Source organism: Scyliorhinus canicula, chromosome 11, assembly GCF_902713615.1.
Source record: "Scyliorhinus canicula chromosome 11, sScyCan1.1, whole genome shotgun sequence".
Lineage (NCBI taxonomy): Eukaryota > Metazoa > Chordata > Chondrichthyes > Carcharhiniformes > Scyliorhinidae > Scyliorhinus > Scyliorhinus canicula.
Genome location: NC_052156.1, coordinates 145,331,681 through 145,348,328, shown reverse-complemented (window position 1 = coordinate 145,348,328; position 16,648 = coordinate 145,331,681). Strand labels below are relative to the sequence as shown.

General features: G+C 53.4%; 1 protein-coding gene across 1 annotated transcript in view; it reads left to right on the top strand.

Moving 5' to 3' along the window:
• Positions 1-16,648, top strand: part of LOC119973796 (kielin cysteine rich BMP regulator) — a 187,366-nt gene that overhangs the window by 44,304 nt on the left and 126,414 nt on the right. Inside the window, exon 12 of the mRNA XM_038812222.1 lies at positions 14,389-14,485. Within this exon, the coding sequence (XP_038668150.1) occupies positions 14,389-14,485 (97 nt within the window). The remainder of the gene's footprint in view (positions 1-14,388; positions 14,486-16,648) is intronic.

Genomic DNA, 16,648 nt, shown 5'->3' with positions numbered 1-16,648 from the left:
GCTTGACCAACAACCATAACTCTCTGTGCCAGGTCAGGGGTCACAATACTTCCTGTGACAGGTCAGAAATCATAATATTTCCTGTGCGTCTGCGTGAGGTGAGCGATCATAACAATATCTAATTCAGCAGGGGCATGGGAACCTGGATTGTAGTTTTGGGGTACGGGAGATTGAGAGTATAGAGGTCAGGAGCACAGATTTGACTTCGCAGGAGGGTGCCAGTGTTCAGGTAGGTGGTTTGAAGTGTGTCTACTTCAATGCCAGGAGTATACGAAATAAGGTAGGGGAACTGGCAGCATGGGTTGGTACCTGGGACTTCGATGTTGTGGCCATTTCAGAGACATGGATAGAGCAGGGACAGGAATGGTTGTTGCAGGTTCCGGAGTTTAGGTGTTTTAGTAAGGTCAGAGAAGGGGGCAAAAGAGGGGGAGGTGTGGCGCTGCTAGTCAAGGACAGTATTACGGTGGTAGAAAGGATGCAAGATGGGGACTCTTCTTCCGAGGTAGTATGGGCTGAGGTTAGAAACAGGAAAGGAGAGGTCACCCTGTTGGGAGTTTTCTATAGGCCACCTAATAGTTCTAGGGATGTAGAGGAAAGGATGGCGAAGATGATTCTGGAAAAGAGTGAAAGTAACAGGGTAGTTGTTATGGGAGACTTTAACTTTCCAAATATTGACTGGAAAAGATATAGTTCGAGTACATTAGATGGGTCGTTCTTTGTACAATGTGTGCAGAAGGGTTTCCTGACACAATATGTTGACAGGCCAACAAGAGGTGAGGCCACATTGGATTTGGTTTTGGGTAATGAACCAGGCCAGGTGTTCGATCTGGAGGTAGGTGAGCACTTTGAAAACAGTGACCACAATTCGGTGACCTTTACGTTAGTGATGGAAAGGGATAAGTATACCCCGCAGGGCAAGAGTTATAGCTGGGGGAAGGGCAATTATGATGCCATTAGACATGACTTAGGATGTGTTGGTTGGAGAAGTAGGCTGCAAGGGTTGGGCACACTGGATATGTGGAGCTTGTTCAAGGAACAGCTATTGCATGTTCTTGATTGTACGTACCAGTCAGGCAGGGAGGAAGGGGTCGAGCGAGGGAACCGTGGTTTACCAAAGAAGTGGAATCTCTTGTTAAGAGGAAGAAGGAGGCCTATGTGAAGATGAGGCGTGAAGTTTCAGTTGGGGCGCTTGATAGTTACAAGGAAGCGAGGAAGGATCTAAAGAGAGAGCTGAGACGAGCAAGAAGGGGACATGAGAAGTCTTTGGCAGGTAGGATCAAGGAAAACCCAAAAGCTTTCTATAGATATGTCAGGAATAAAAGAATGACTAGGGTAAGAGTAGGGCCAGTCAAGGACAGTGGTGGGAAGTTGTGTGTGGAGGCTGAGGAGATAAGCGAGATACTAAATGAATACTTTTCGTCAGTATTCACTCAAGAAAAAGATAATATTGTGGAGGAGAATGCTGAGACCCAGGCTATTAGAATAGATGGCATTGAGGTGCGTAGGGAAGAAGTGTTGGCAATTCTGGACAAGGTGAAAATAGATAAGTCCCCGGGGCCGGATGGGATTTATCCTAGGATTCTCTGGGAAGCCAGGGAAGAGATTGCTGAGCCTTTGGCTTTGATTTTTAGGTCATCATTGGCTACAGGAATAGTGCCAGAGGACTGGAGGATAGCAAATGTGGTCCCTTTGTTCAAGAGGGGGAGTAGAGATAACCCCGGTAACTATAGGCCGGTGAGCCTAACGTCTGTGGTGGGTAAGGTCTTGGAGAGGATTATAAAAGATACGATTTATAATCATCTAGATAGGAATAATATGATTAGGGATAGTCAGCATGGTTTTGTGAAGGGTAGGTCATGCCTCACAAACCTTATCGAGTTCTTGAGAAGGTGACTGAACAGGTAGACGAGGGTAGAGCAGTTGATGTGGTGTATATGGATTTCAGTAAAGCGTTTGATAAGGTTCCCCACGGTCGGCTATTGCAGAAAATACGGAGGCTGGGGATTGAGGGTGATTTAGAGATGTGGATCAGGAATTGGCTAGTTGAAAGAAGACAGAGAGTGGTAGTTGATGGGAAATGTTCAGAATGGAGTTCAGTTACGAGTGGCGTACCACAAGGATCTGTTCTGGGGCCGTTGCTGTTTGTCATTTTTATAAATGACCTGGAGGAGGGCGCAGAAGGATGGGTGAGTAAATTTGCAGATGACACTAAAGTCGGTGGAGTTGTAGACAGTGCGGAAGGATGTTGCAGGTTACAGAGGGACATAGATAAGCTGCAGAGCTGGGCTGAGAGGTGGCAAATGGAGTTTAATGTGGAAAAGTGTGAGGTGATTCACTTTGGAAAGAATAACAGGAATGCGGAATATTTGGCTAATGGTAAAATTCTTGGTAGTGTGGATGAGCAGAGGGATCTCGGTGTCCATGTACATAGATCCCTGAAAGTTGCCACCCAGGTTGATAGGGTTGTGAAGAAGGCCTATGGTGTGTTGGCCTTTATTGGTAGAGGGATTGAGTTCCGGAGCCATGAGGTCATGTTGCAGTTGTACAAAACTCTAGTACGGCCGCATTTGGAGTATTGCGTACAGTTCTGGTCGCCTCATTATAGGAAGGACGTGGAAGCTTTGGAACGGGTGCAGAGGAGATTTACCAGGATGTTGCCTGGTATGGAGGGAAAATCTTATGAGGAAAGGCTGATGGACTTGAGGTTGTTTTCGTTAGAGAGAAGAAGGTTAAGAGGTGACTTAATAGAGGCATACAAAATGATCAGAGGGTTAGATAGGGTGGACAGCGAGAGCCTTCTCCCGCGGATGGGGGTGGCTAGCACGAGGGGACATAGCCTTAAATTGAGGGGTAATAGATATAGGACAGAGGTCAGAGGTGGGTTTTTTACGCAAAGAGTGGTGACAGTACCTGCAACAGTAGTGAACACGCCAACATTGAGGGCATTTAAAATTTTATTGGATAAGCATATGGATGATAAGGGCATAGTGTAGGTTAGATGGGCTTTAGTTTTTTTTTTCCATGTCGGTGCAACATCGAGGGCCGAAGGGCCTGTACAGCGCTGTATCGTTCTATGTTCTATGTTCTATCTTGTGTTCACTGTAGGGTGAGGTACTTTAAAGGAAATTGGTGACTTTATAAGGGTATTAGAGAAAAATGGTTAAAATGGGACCTTGTCATGACTGGGATTCTGTGACTTTGTTCTCCTGTCTCCTAACCTTGGGCTAAATGGCAGATTTAATTGGGAATTAAGTGAGATGTCAAAGAACAAAGAACAAAGAAAATTACAGCACAGGAATAGGCCCTTCGGCCCTCCCAGCCTGCGCCGATCCAGATCCTTTATCTAAACCTGTCTCCTATTTTCCAAGGTCTACTTCCCTCTGTTCCCGCCCGTTCATATACCTGTCTAGATGCCTCTTAAATGATGCTATCGTGCCCGCCTCTACCACCTCCGCTGGTAAAGCGTTCCAGGCACCCACCACCCTCTGCGTAAAAAACTTTCCACGCACATCTCCCTTAAACTTTCCCCCTCTCACCTTGAAATTGTGACCCCTTGTAACTGACAGCCCCACTCTTGGGAAAAGCTTGTTGCTATCCACCCTGTCCATACCTCTCATAATTTTGTAGACCTCAATCAGGTCCCCCTTCAACCTCCGTCTTTCCAACGAAAACAATCCTAATCTACTCAACCTTTCTTCATAGCTAGCACCCTCCATACCAGGCAACATCCTGGTGAACCTCCTCTGCACCCTCTCCAAAGCATCCACATCCTTCTGGTAATGTGGCGACCAGAACTGCACGCAGTATTCCAAATGTGGCCGAACCAAAGTCCTATACAACTGTAACATGACCTGCCAACTCTTGTACTCAATACCCCACCCGATGAAGGCAAGCGTGCTGTATGCCTTCTTGACCACTCTATCAACCTGCGTTGCCACCTTCAGGGTACAATAGACCTGAACTCCCAGATCTCTCTGTACATCAATTTTCCCCAAGACCCTTCCATTGACCATATAGTCCGCTCTTGAATTTGATCTTCCAAAATGCATCACCTCGCATTTGCCTGGATTGAACTCCATCTGCCATTTCTCTGCCCAACTCTCCAATCTATCTATATTTTGTTGTATTCTCTGACAGTCCTCTTCGCTATCTGAAACTCCACCAATCTTAGTATCAACTGCAAACTTGCTAATCAGACCACCTATATCTTCCTCCAGATCATTTATGTAGATCACAAACAGCAGTGGTCCGAGCACGGATCCCTGTGGAACACCACTAGTCACCCTTCTCCATTTTGAGACACTCCCTTCCACCACTACTCTCTGTCTCCTGTTGCCCAGCCAGTTCTTTATCCATCTAGCTAGTACACCCTGAACCTCATACGACTTCACTTTTTCCATCAACCTGCCATGGGAAACCTTATCAAACGCCTTACTAAAGTCCATGTATATGACATCTACCGCCCTTCCCTCATCAATTAACTTTGTGATTTCCTCAAAGAGGACTTTTTAAGAAGGATTCTAACGTTCTCCATTTGCTCCTCTCTCAGTCGCCCCTTTAAGATGGTGAAGTCAAGTGTAGCACAGAGACATGTCAAATTGTTCACTACCAGCATGCCATCACTGCACGGGGCAAATGCTTCTCCAAATGTTCCGGCTGCCTGTTGATGCGACCATCAATTCACATGAGACGAGTAGTAGAAGTGAACAGTGGTTTTAATACACTAGATCTGTGCCTGCCTGAGACTGCTCTGTGCCGCCTACAGGCTGCAGGTTTATATACCACCCCTGAGGAGCCCACAAGGGTATCAACATAATACAACACAATAGAGTGGTGAATTGTAGTAGCATACATTCACCACATTCACCCCTGTTAAAAATTTGAAGTCCAGTGGGGGGTGAAGTGGGCTCACAGATCGAGTCTGTCCGGCGACTTGATCATTCTCTGTGATCGCCTCAGCTCCGGCTTCGCTGCGGGCGCGGGTGTTGAACCCGTCGCTGTGGATACGGGTGTTGGGCTCATTGACTCCGGGAGCGTGTCGTCTGGAGCTTCATCACGGTAAGTCGGCAATGGGGGGAGCGGGGGTGTAGGCCATGTAGGGATGGGGGCGGTGTTCGGTGTAGGGTGGGGTGGGGGGGGGGGGGGTTAGGTGATGGTCCCAGGGGAACTGGCGGGTGCCAGATCCCAGAGGGAGACTGTATCTTATCGGCCCCCATGGTGCACCACGTAGGCATACTGTGGGTTGGCGTGTCGGAGCTGGGCCCTCTCAACCAGGGGGTCGGACGTATGGCTCCTCACGTGCTTCCGGAGGAGAACAGGCCCTGGTGTTGTCAGCCAGGATGGAAGCGAAACTTCGGAGGTGGATTTCCTGGGGAAAACAAGCAGGCGGTCATGAGGGGTCTCCTTCGTGGCTGTGCAAAGGAGTGGAGCGCGTCGAGAAGGACCTCCTGTCAGCGGGTAACTGGGAGACTTCTAGACCGTAGGGCCAGAAGAACGGCCTTCCATACCGTTGCGTTCTCCCTCTCCACCTGTCTGTTTCTCCGGGGGTTGTAACTGGTAGTCATGCTCGAGGCAATGCCCTTACCGAGCAGGTACTGACGCAGCTCATCGCTCATAAACGAGGAACCCTGGTCACTGTGGATATAAGTGGGAAAACCGAACAGGGTGAAGATGCTATGCAGGGCCTTAATGACGGTGGCCGCAGTCATGTCGGGCATGGGATGGCAAAGGGGAAACGGGAGTAATCGTCAATGACGTTAAGAAAATACACGTTGCGGTCAGTGGAGGGGAGGGGCACTTTGAAATCGACGGTGAGGCACTCAAAGGGCCGGGATGCCTTCACCAGGTGGGCATGTCTGTCCGATAGAAGTGTGGCTTGTACTCTGCGCAGACGTGGCAGTCCCTGGTCTGGCCCTGACCTCCTTGGTGGAGTAAGGCAGGTTGTGGGCCTTGATGAGGTGGAGAAGCCGGGTGACCCCCGGGGTGACAGAGGTCATTGCGGAAGGCCCGACGTCGGTCATCTTGTGCGCTGGCGCATATGCCGCGGGACAGGGCATCTGGGGGCTCATTGAGTTTCCCCGGACGATACACAATATCGTAACTATAGGTGGAGAGTTCAATTCTCCACCTCAAGATTTTATCATTCTTGATCTTGCCCCGCTGTGTGTTGTTGAACATGAAGGCTACCGACCGTTGGTCAGTGACGAGGGTGAACCTCCTACCGGCTAGGTAGTGCCTCTAATGCCGCACAGCTTCCACAATGGCTTGAGCTTCCTTTTCGACAGAGGAGTGTCGAATCTCAGAGGCATTGAGGGTATGGGGAAAAAAGGCCATGGGCCTGTCTGCCTGGTTAAGGGTAGTGGCCAGGGCGACATCTAACGTGTCGCTGTCCACCTGGAAGGAGATGGACTCATCCACCGTGTGCATCACGGCTTTGGTAATGTCTGCCTGGATGCGGCTGAAGGCCAGGCGGGCCTCAGTCGTCAGGGGGAAGATGGTGGCTTTGATAAGTGGGTGGGCTTTGTCCGCATAGTTGGGGACCCACTGGGCATAATATGAAAAGAACATGAGGCATCTTTTCAGGGCCTTGGGGCAGTGGGGAAGGGGGAGTTGCAGGAGGGGGCGCATGCAGTCGGGGTCGGGCCCTAGGACTCCGTTTTCCACGACATAGCTGAGGATTGCTAGTCGGGTTGCGCGGAAAACGCATTTCTCCTTGTTGTAGGTGAGGTTTGAGGGCTTGGGCGGTTTGGAGAAACTTCTGAAGGTTGGCGTCATGGTCCTGCTGATCATGGCCGCAGGTGACGCTATCCAAGTACAGGAACGTGGCCCACAGCCCGTACTGGTCCACCATTCGGTCCATCGTTCTTTGGAAGACCGAGACCTCGATGGTGATGCCAAAGGGGACCCTGAGGAAGTGGAAGAGGCGGCCGTCTGCCTCAAAGGCCGTGTAGTGGCGATCTTCCGGGCAGATTGGAAGCTGGTGGTATGCGGACTTCAGCTCCCTTGGAGAAAACCCGGTAGTGTGCAATCTGATTCACCATGTCCGCTATCCGGAGGAGGGGGTACGCATCGAGGTGCGTATACCGATTTATGGTTTGGCTGTAGTCGACAACCATTCGGCTCTTTTCCCCGGTCCTGGCGACCACCACTTGAGCTCTCCAGGGGCTATTACTGGCTCCGATGATCCCTTCCCTCAAGAGCCGCTGGACCTCCGACTTGATAAAAGTCCTGTCCTGGGCACTGAACCGTCTGCTCCTGGTGGCAACGGGTTTACAGTCTGCGGTGAGGTTCGCGAAGAGCGAGGGAGGGGGCGACCTTAAGGGTCGTGAGGCTACATATGGTGAGGGGGGGTAGGGGCCCGCTGACCTTCAGGCTCCTGAGGTTGCACTGGAAGTCCAGTCCTAACAAGAGAGGAGCGCAGAGATGGGGAAGGACATAGAGTTTAAAATTGGCGGACTCGGCGCCCTGTATCGCGAGGTTTGCGACACAGTACCCCCGGATCTGCACTGAATGTAATCCGGAAGCAAGGGAGATTGTTTGGGATGTGGGGGAAATCTGGAGGGAACAGCGCCTTACCGTGTGCGGATGGATGAAGCTCTCCGTGCTCCCAGACTCCCAACAGGCAGGGCGTTTCGTGCCCATTGACCTGGACGGTCATCATGGAGTTCTTGAGGTGCTTGGGCCGTGACTGGTCGAGGGTGACAGCACCGAGCTGCGGGTAGTGGGGTGGTCCCAAGATGGCGGCCCCCGTCGGTCGCACGTGTCGGGCGGGGTTCAAGATGGCAGCTCCCATGAGTTGCACGTGTCAGGTCGAGTTAAAGATGGCGGCCCCCACGGATAGCACGAGGCGGATGACGCGTCAGAAGGGAGCAGTACCGGCAGGCACGCAGCCATACTGCGGGGCCTGCAGGCCTGTGAGTCGGGCCATGTACTTTCTCAATGTGGTCGACGAGTCCTCGAGATTACCCTTCGCCATCACATGATGTCTGCCACCGTCATCAAAGCCCTCAACACCATCTTCGCTCTGTTCGGTTTCCCCGCCTATGTCCACAGCAACTGGGGATCCTCATTTATGAGCGATGAGCTGCGTCAGTACCTGCTCAGCAGGGGCATTGCCTCGAGCAGGACGACCAGCTACAACCCCCGGGGAAACGGGCAGGTGGAGCGGGAAAATAGGACGGTCTGGAAGGCCGTCCAGCTGGCCCTACGGTCCAGAAATCTCCTGGCCTCCCGCTGGCAGAAGGTTCTCCCCGACGCCCTTCACTCCATTCGGGCATTCCTGTGTACTGCAACTAACGAAACTTCCCATAAACGTCTCTTTGCCTTTCCTTGGAAGTCGACCTCCGGGGTTTTGCTCCCAACATGGCTGGCAGCTCCAGGACCCGTTCTCCTCCGCGAGCACGGTGGCTCCATAAGGCGGACCCGTTGGTTGAGAGGGTACAGCTACTTCACGCGAACCCACGGTATGCCTACATAGTGTACCCCGACGGCCGCCAAGACACAGTCTCCCTCAGGGACCTGGCACCAACTGGGTCCCCACACACCCCCCCTCTGCCCCGGCACCACCCTCCCTCCCCCCCAACGCACCCCACCACAGCCCCCGCTCCAGGACGATCCGCCCTCCCCTTCATCCCACCCGTGGATGAAGATGAGGTGACACGCTCCCGGAGTCACCGACGACTGAACCGACGCCTGAATCACCACCACAACTGCGGCACTCGCAACGACTGATCAAGGCGCCCGACTGTCTAAATTTGTAACCTCTTTCTTAAATTTTAAAAGACCTGAATGTAAATAGCTTCCACCACCCCCGCTGGACTCTTTTTTTTAACAGGGAGTGAATGTGGTAGTCACCACTGTTGTGTATACTGCATACGAGGGTATTACGGTAAGGCCCCTGTACTACAGGTATGGGGGTAGATCCCTGCCTGCTGGCTCCGCCCAGTAGGCGGAGTATAAATGTGTGGGCTCTCCGAGCTGCAGACATTTCGGCAGCAGCTGCGGGAGGCTGCACATCTCTGCTTAATAAAGCCTCGATTACTCTCTACTCTCGTCTCGTCGTAATTGATTGTGCATCAGCCTGCGATTTAGGAACGTTGGGTCGGGCCAAGCAGACTTTGACAAAATGTCCTTTTTTGCCGCAGTCGCTGCAGGTCGTGTTCCGAGCTGGGCAACGCTGCCTGAGGTGCTGGTTCTGACCGCAGAAATAGCAGGGTACCCCCCCAGGTTGGGCACGCAGCCGCACGGCACAGGCCTGGGACACCCTCGGGTCGGGTGATGGTCACGCCTTCGGCGCCCACGAGGAAATCGCGTGGTCGGAGGGGAAGGCGTTTAGGCTCTGGAAGGCTACCTCTAATGAGGTGGATAGTTTTACCGTCTCTTTTAGGTAGAGGGCGCCCTTTTCGAGCAGGCGCTGTCTGACATAGTTGGACCAGACTCCAGCCACATAGGTATCCCGGATGGCGAGTTCCATGTGCTGCAAGGCCGTGACGTCCTTGTAGTTGCAGTTTCGAGCGAGTACCCTCAGGTCGCGTAGATATTCCTCCAGCGATTTCCCCAGGGTGTTGACGACGTGCGGTGAGGAGATGCTGCGCGAACACTTCGTTTACTGGCCTCACGTAATGTTTCTTCAGGATCGCGACCGCGTCTGCGTACGTGGTCGCGTCTTCAATTAGTACGGAGATTCTGTGGCTCACCCGGACGTGGAGGAGACTCAGCTTCCGTGCCTCGGTGACGGCGGGCGAGGAGGAGGCGGTGAGGTAGGCCTCAAAGCAGCGGAGCCAGTGTGAAAAGATTCCCTTGGCTTTAGCTGCCTGTGGGTCGAGTTCCAGTCGGTCAGGTTTGAGGGCAGCTTCCATTGCGAAATCTTAGCGTATTAAATTGATGCGACCATCAATTCACACGAGACGATTAGTAGAAGTGAACAGTGGTTTTAATACGCTAGATCTGTGCCTGCCTGAGACTGCTCTGTACTGAGTGCCGCCTACAGGCTGCAGGTTTATATACCACCCCCGAGGAGGCGGAGCCACAGGCAGAGCCCACAGGGGCATCAACATAATACAACACAATACAGTGGTGAATTGTAGTAGCATACGTTCACCACACCTGTATAACGGGTGCAGACTGCGGAATGGCCAGAGTTATCAAGATCATTGCATCAAGTGCTTGTGTAAGGTGGGTGTATACAGGGAGCAGTGGGGGGGGGGGGGGGGGGGGGAGGTGTACAGGGGACTGAGGGAGGGCGGTTGTGTATAGAGAGCAGTGGGGCGGGGGGTGTATACAGGGAACGGTGGGCGAGTGTACAGGGGGCGGGCGGTTGTGTAAAGGGAGCAGTGGGTGGGGGTGTGTACAGGGGGCAGTAGATTTGTGCGGCCAGTGGGGGGGGGGGGGGGGGGGGGGGGTGTATACAGGGAACGGTGGGCGAGTGTACAGGGAGCGGGCGGTTGTGTAAAGGGAGCAGTGGGTGGGGGTGTGTACAGGGAGCAGTAGATTTGTGCGGCCAGTGGGGGGGGGGGGGGTGTACAGGGGACTGAGGGAGGGCGGTTGTGTATAGAGAGCAGTGGGGGAGGGGGTGTATACAGGGAACGGTGGGCGAGTGTACAGGGGGCGGGCGGTTGTGTAAAGGGAGCTGTAGATTTGTGCAGCATTTACTGATTGTGGAGAGAGTGGGTGTGGGTGTGCGGGCTGGGTAGCGCACGTGGGCTGGGGGCGCAGACCTATCCTGCGTCAGGATAGGTCAGGACATGCAGGCTGTATTATAGAAAAAGACGCAAAATAGACTAAATGCACAATAAGGCAGAGAACAGCTCACAGATGTAGTGTGTCGGTCACTGAACACAGAGATACACAGAAACCGTTAATCACTCAATCTTCACACCGCTCGGACCACATCACAATGGCCCCATGGGTTTCCCTCTGCATTAAAGTAGATAATCCAGAGCAGCACTCTAGTGCACTCATGAGGGAACACAACATGGTGGAAGGGACAGTACTGAGGGAGAGCTGCACTGTCGGAGAGACAGTACTGAGGGAGAGCTGCACTGTCAGACGGTCAGTACTGAGGGAGTGCCGCACTGTCAGAGGGTCAGTACTGAGGGAGTGCCGCACTGTCAGAGGGTCAGTACTGAGGGAGTGCCGCACTGTCAGAGGGTCAGTACTGAGGGAGTGCCGCACTGTCAGAGGGTCAGTACTGAGGAAGTGCTGCACTGTCAGAGGGTCAGTACTGAGGGAGTGCCGCACTGTGAGAGGGTCAGTACTGAGGGAGTGCTGCACTGTCAGAGGGTCAGTACTGAGGGAGTGCTGCCCTGTCAGAGGGTCAGTACTGAGGGAGTGCTGCACTGTCAGAGTGTCAGTACTGAGGAAGAGCTGCACTGTCAGAGGGACAGTACTGAGGGAGTGCCGCACTGTCAGAGGGTCAGTACTGAGGGAGAGCTGGCCTGTCAGAGGGACAGTACTGAGGGAGTGCCGCACTGTCAGAGGGTCAGTACTGAGGGAGTGCCGCACTGTGAGAGGGTCAGTACTGAGGGAGTGCCGCACTGTCAGAGGGTCACTGAGGAAGCACTGCACCGTCAGAGGGTCAGTACTGAGGGAGCGCTGCACTGTCAGAGGGTCAGTACTGAGGGAGTGCCGCACTGTCAGAGGGTCAGTACTGAGGGAGTGCCGCACTGTGAGAGGGTCAGTACTGAGGGAGTGCCGCACTGTCAGAGGGTCACTGAGGAAGCACTGCACCGTCAGAGGGTCAGTACTGAGGGAGCGCTGCACTGTCAGAGGGTCAGTACTGAGGGAGTGCCGCACTGTCAGAGGGTCAGTACTGAGGGAGTGCCGCACTGTCAGAGGGACAGTAATGAGGGAGCGCTGCACTGTCAGAGGGGCAGTACTGAGGTAGTGCTGCACTGTCAGAGGGGCAGTACGGAGGGAGTGCTGCACTGTCAGAGGGACAGTGCTGAGGGAGTGCCGCATTGTCAGAGGGTCAGTACGGAGGGTGCGCTGCACTGTCAGAGGGTCAGTACTGAGGGAGCGCTGCACTGTCAGAGGGTCAGTACTGAAGGAGTGCCGCATTGTCAGAGGGACAGTGCTGAGGGAGTGCCGCACTGTCAGAGGAACAGTGCTGAGGGAGTGCCGCACTATCAGAGGGTCAGTACTGAGGGAGTGCCACACTGTCAGAGGGTCAGTAGTGAGGGAATGCTGCACTGTCAGAGGGTCAGTACGGAGGGAGCGCTGCACTGTCCGAGGGGCAGTACGGAGGGAGAGCTGCACTGTGAGAGGGTCAGTACTGAGGGAGTGCTGCACTGTGAGAGGGTCAGTACTGAGGGAGTGCTGCACTGTCAGAGGGTCAGTACTGAGGGAGTGCCACACTGTGAGAGGGTCAGTACTGAGGGAATGCTGCACTGTGAGAGGGTCAGTACTGAGGGAGTGATGGGCAGCACGGTGGCCTAGTGGTTAGCACAACCGCCTCACGGCGCTGAGGTCCCAGGTTCGATCCCGGCTCTGGGTCACTGTCCGTGTGGAGTTTGCACGTTCTCCCCGTGTCTGCGTGGGTTTCGCCCCCACAACCCAAAAATGTGCAGAGTAGGTGGATTGGCCACGCTAAATTGCCCCTTAATTGGAAAAAATAATTGGCTAATCTAAATTTATAAAAAAAAAAAGTACTGAGGGAGTGCTGCACTGTCAGAGGGTCAGTACTGAGGGAGTGCTGCACTGTCAGAGGGTCAGTACTGAGGGAATGCTGCACTGTCAGAGGGTCAGTACTGAGGGAGTGCCGCACTGTCAGAGGGTCACTGAGGAAGTACTGCACCGTCAGAGGGTCAGTAGTGAGGGAATGCTGCACTGTCAGAGGGTCAGTACGGAGGGAGCGCTGCACTGTCCGAGGGGCAGTACGGAGGGAGAGCTGCACTGTCAGAGGGTCAGTACTGAGGGAGTGCCGCACTGTCAGAGGGTCAGTACTGAGGGAGTGCTGCACTGTGGGAGGGGCAGTACGGAGGGAGTGCTGCACTGTCACAGGGTCAGTACTGAGGGAGTGCTGCACTGTGGGAGGGTCAGTACTGAGGGCGTGCCACACTGTCAGAGGGACAGTATGGAGGGAGTGCCGCACTGTCAGAGGGTCAGTACTGAGAGAGTGCTGCACTGTCAGAGGGTCAGTACTGAGGGAGTGCCGCACTGTCAGAGGAACAGTGCTGAGGGAGTGCCGCACTGTCAGAGGGTCAGTACTGAGGGAGTGCCGCACTGTCAGAGGGTCAGTACTGAGGGAATGCTGCACTGTCAGAGGGTCAGTACTGAGGGAGTGCCGCACTGTCAGAGGGTGATTACAGAGGGAGAGCTGCATTGTCAGAGGGTGATTACAGAGGGAGAGCTGCACTGTCAGAGGGTGATTACAGAGGGAGAGCTGCACTGTCAGAGGGTGATTACAGAGGGAGAGCTGCACTATTGGACGTACCATCTTTCAGATGAGACTTTTGATTGAGTCTGAGAGCATTTCCGACCTATCCCTCTTGAGGAATACTGGGCGGGATTCTCTGATCCCACGCCGGGTCGGAGAATCCCGGGGTGGCGGCGCGAATCCCTCCCCACCGCTCCGACGCTGGCTGCCGAATTCTATGGCGGTAGTTTTCGGGCAGGGGTGGGGATCGCGCCGGTTGGGGGCCGTTGGCAGCTGCCCCCCTCCGGCAATTCTCCGGGCCCCGATGGGCCGAGTGGCCGTTGTTTCCTGGCCAGTCCCACTGGCATGAAATGGACATGGTCCATCATGGCGGGACCTGGCTTGTAGGCCGGCTGGGGGGTGGGGGAGGGGGGGGGGGGTGTACAGGTGGGGGGGGGGGGTGTACAGGTGGGGGGGATCCGGCCCCAGGGGGGCCCCCACTGTGGCCTGGCCATGATCGGGGCCCACCGATCTGTGGGCGGGCCTGTGCCATGGGGGCACACTTTCCTTCCGCGCCGGCCTCTGTGGGGCTCCGCCATGGCCGGCCAGGAGAACACCCCTGCGCATGTGCGGATCCACGCCAGCGGTTCTGCGCATGTGGCAACTCGCTCCGGCCCTTCGGCGCTGGTTGGCACGGCACCAACCCCTCCGGAACCGGCCTAGTCCCCGGACGTGCAGAGGATTCTGCACCTTCCGGTCAGCCCGACGCCGGAGTGGTTCGCGCCGATCTTGGTGCTGGCGCCGGGCCATCCGGCCAGCTGCGGGAGAATCCCGGCCAGCTGCGGGAGAATCCCGGCCAGCTGCGGGAGAATCCCGGCCAGCTGCGAGAGAATCCCGGCCAGCTGCGGGAGAATCCCACCCACTGATTGGGAGATTGACCCTGCTTACGTGACAGACTCTGAATATACTGCAGAGCACAATTACTGATGAAATACAAACGATGGAAATATTCTAAGTTGTTTCTCTGTCTACAGAATGGTGATATCCAGTGCCAGAGTGCCACCTGCAATCACCTCACCTGTTTGGACCAGCACAAACCAGCTGAGGAATGTTGTCCTGTCTGTCATCCAGGTAACGTTTGACATGCCATCATAGAATACAGGTAACACAGAATACCCCTTGCGTAACTGAGCAGCCGTAATTCCGGCGGTGACACCTTTCCTCCTGTGTTACTTTCTAAAAATATTTTTATTAGAGTTTTGCCATTTTTTACAAATTGTGCAATAAGCCCTCAAAACTGGGACAGTGCAGTATAAATATTTCCGCGTACAGGCAAAGCCAGAACACCAAAACAGTTGGTTCAGTTTAATCATTAAACTTAGTGCCTCCATTTACACAGGGGGAAAAGCAGCGAATGGGCAAGCTGGAGAATGGGAGAGAAAGAGGATGAATTCCTAAAAACATGGTAAAATGGTGCACACCTTCACCTGTAGCGCTTGCTCCTACAGCCAATGAAAATATAGGATTTTCGCACCCTGTTCAGGCGTGCACCAAAACATACCTCCCCCAACTCCAATTATACCACAGGCACCAATGACACACTATAGCTTTTTTTTTCTCAGATATGAAACCTGCATGGACCTCTGCAGCAGCCAGTTAACAAGTCTTTAACTCCAAAACAAACAAAAAAATCAAAACATGCACAAAGACATTATTTCTAAGGGGATAACTTACATTTAACCACAAAATTCAACAAGCCCCCCAAATCTAGTACAGCACAGAGTAATCATTATTCCACATCTAAGTACACAGAGAAGACCAACAACTATTCATACAATTGGTTCCAATTATCAATCATTGTCATTGTTGTAGTTTTGTTTCATATGGAAGATGAAAGGATAGAAATAGTGGGGATCTCAGGATGCCAGGATTAAGCCGAGAACACATCATAGATTATCATAGAATTTACAGTGTAGAAGGAGGCCATTCGGCCCATCGAGTCTGCACCGGCTCCTGGAAAGAGCACCCTACCCAAGGTCAACACCTCCACCCTATCCCCATAACCCAGTAACCCCACCCAACATTAAGGGCAATTTATCATGGCCAATCCACCTAACCTGCACATCTTTGGACTGTGGGAGGAAACCGGAGCACCCGGAGGAAACCCACGGACACACGGGGAGGATGTGCAGACTCCGCACAGAGAGTGACCCAAGCCGGAATCGAACCTGGCACCCTGGAGCTGTGAAGCAATTGTGCTAACCACTATGCTACCGTGCTGCCCTACATGGCACCATGATGCATGCCCTCCTCCACAGGGCAACACAACATACGAGATCTCTTATGGTAAATAATCAAAACCAACTCAGCCTCCGAAGACATCGAAACAATAAAAGGATACCCCAGGAGAAGGGGAACATCAGGATACCGCCATCGGTACGTGATGTGGCTTGGCAGTGTACACTCCTGTATACAGGAGCCAGTAAACCAAGAATACCTATACCATGCCAAGACCCGCTACATAACAGACCTCATTCCTTTCCACCCACATCAGACGCCATTCAGGCCCTGCCATCACTGGACACTAAACTACTTCCTACCGAGGAAACACCACAAACAGGGAGAAGACGAATCGTCAAGACACCCATCAATGGGATATCTCGGAGGCAGATACAACTCTCCTCTTCCTGACAAGATAAGGGAAACCCTCTAGAATTAAATCTAACAAATCAGAGCCTGTATAAGTGCCTCACCTATGCAGATAAATAAAGGAAACCCCAGAGAGAGAGGATCACCAGGATTGGCTGATAGACATCATACAAGGTCTAGCAACGTACATTTTTACAAAGCGGATCCCTGTGTTATTTTTGGCAGGTTCTGTAGATACTCGGCAGCTGTGAGGTCTCCCAATGAGCAGTTCGTTATCTTCCAGCCTGGGCAATGTGTTGATAAATGAGAGTCTCTTCACTCGGCCTAATCCAGTCCTAACCTCATGTTCACATTGTGGACACTGTGGATTGATCAGGAGCAGGACCCCAACCTGATTCTTCCTCTCTCTAACCCCAGCCCCAACCTGACCCTCTCTCTAACCCCAGCCCCAACCTGACCCTCTCTCTAACCCCAGCCCCAACCTGACCCTCTCTCTAACCCCAGCCCCAACCTGACCCTCTCTCTAACCCCAGCCCCAACCTGACCCTCTCTCTAACCCCAGCCCCAACCTGACCCTCTCTCTAACCCCAGCCCCAACCTGACCCTCTCTCTAACCCCAGCCCGAACTTGATCCTCTCTCTAACC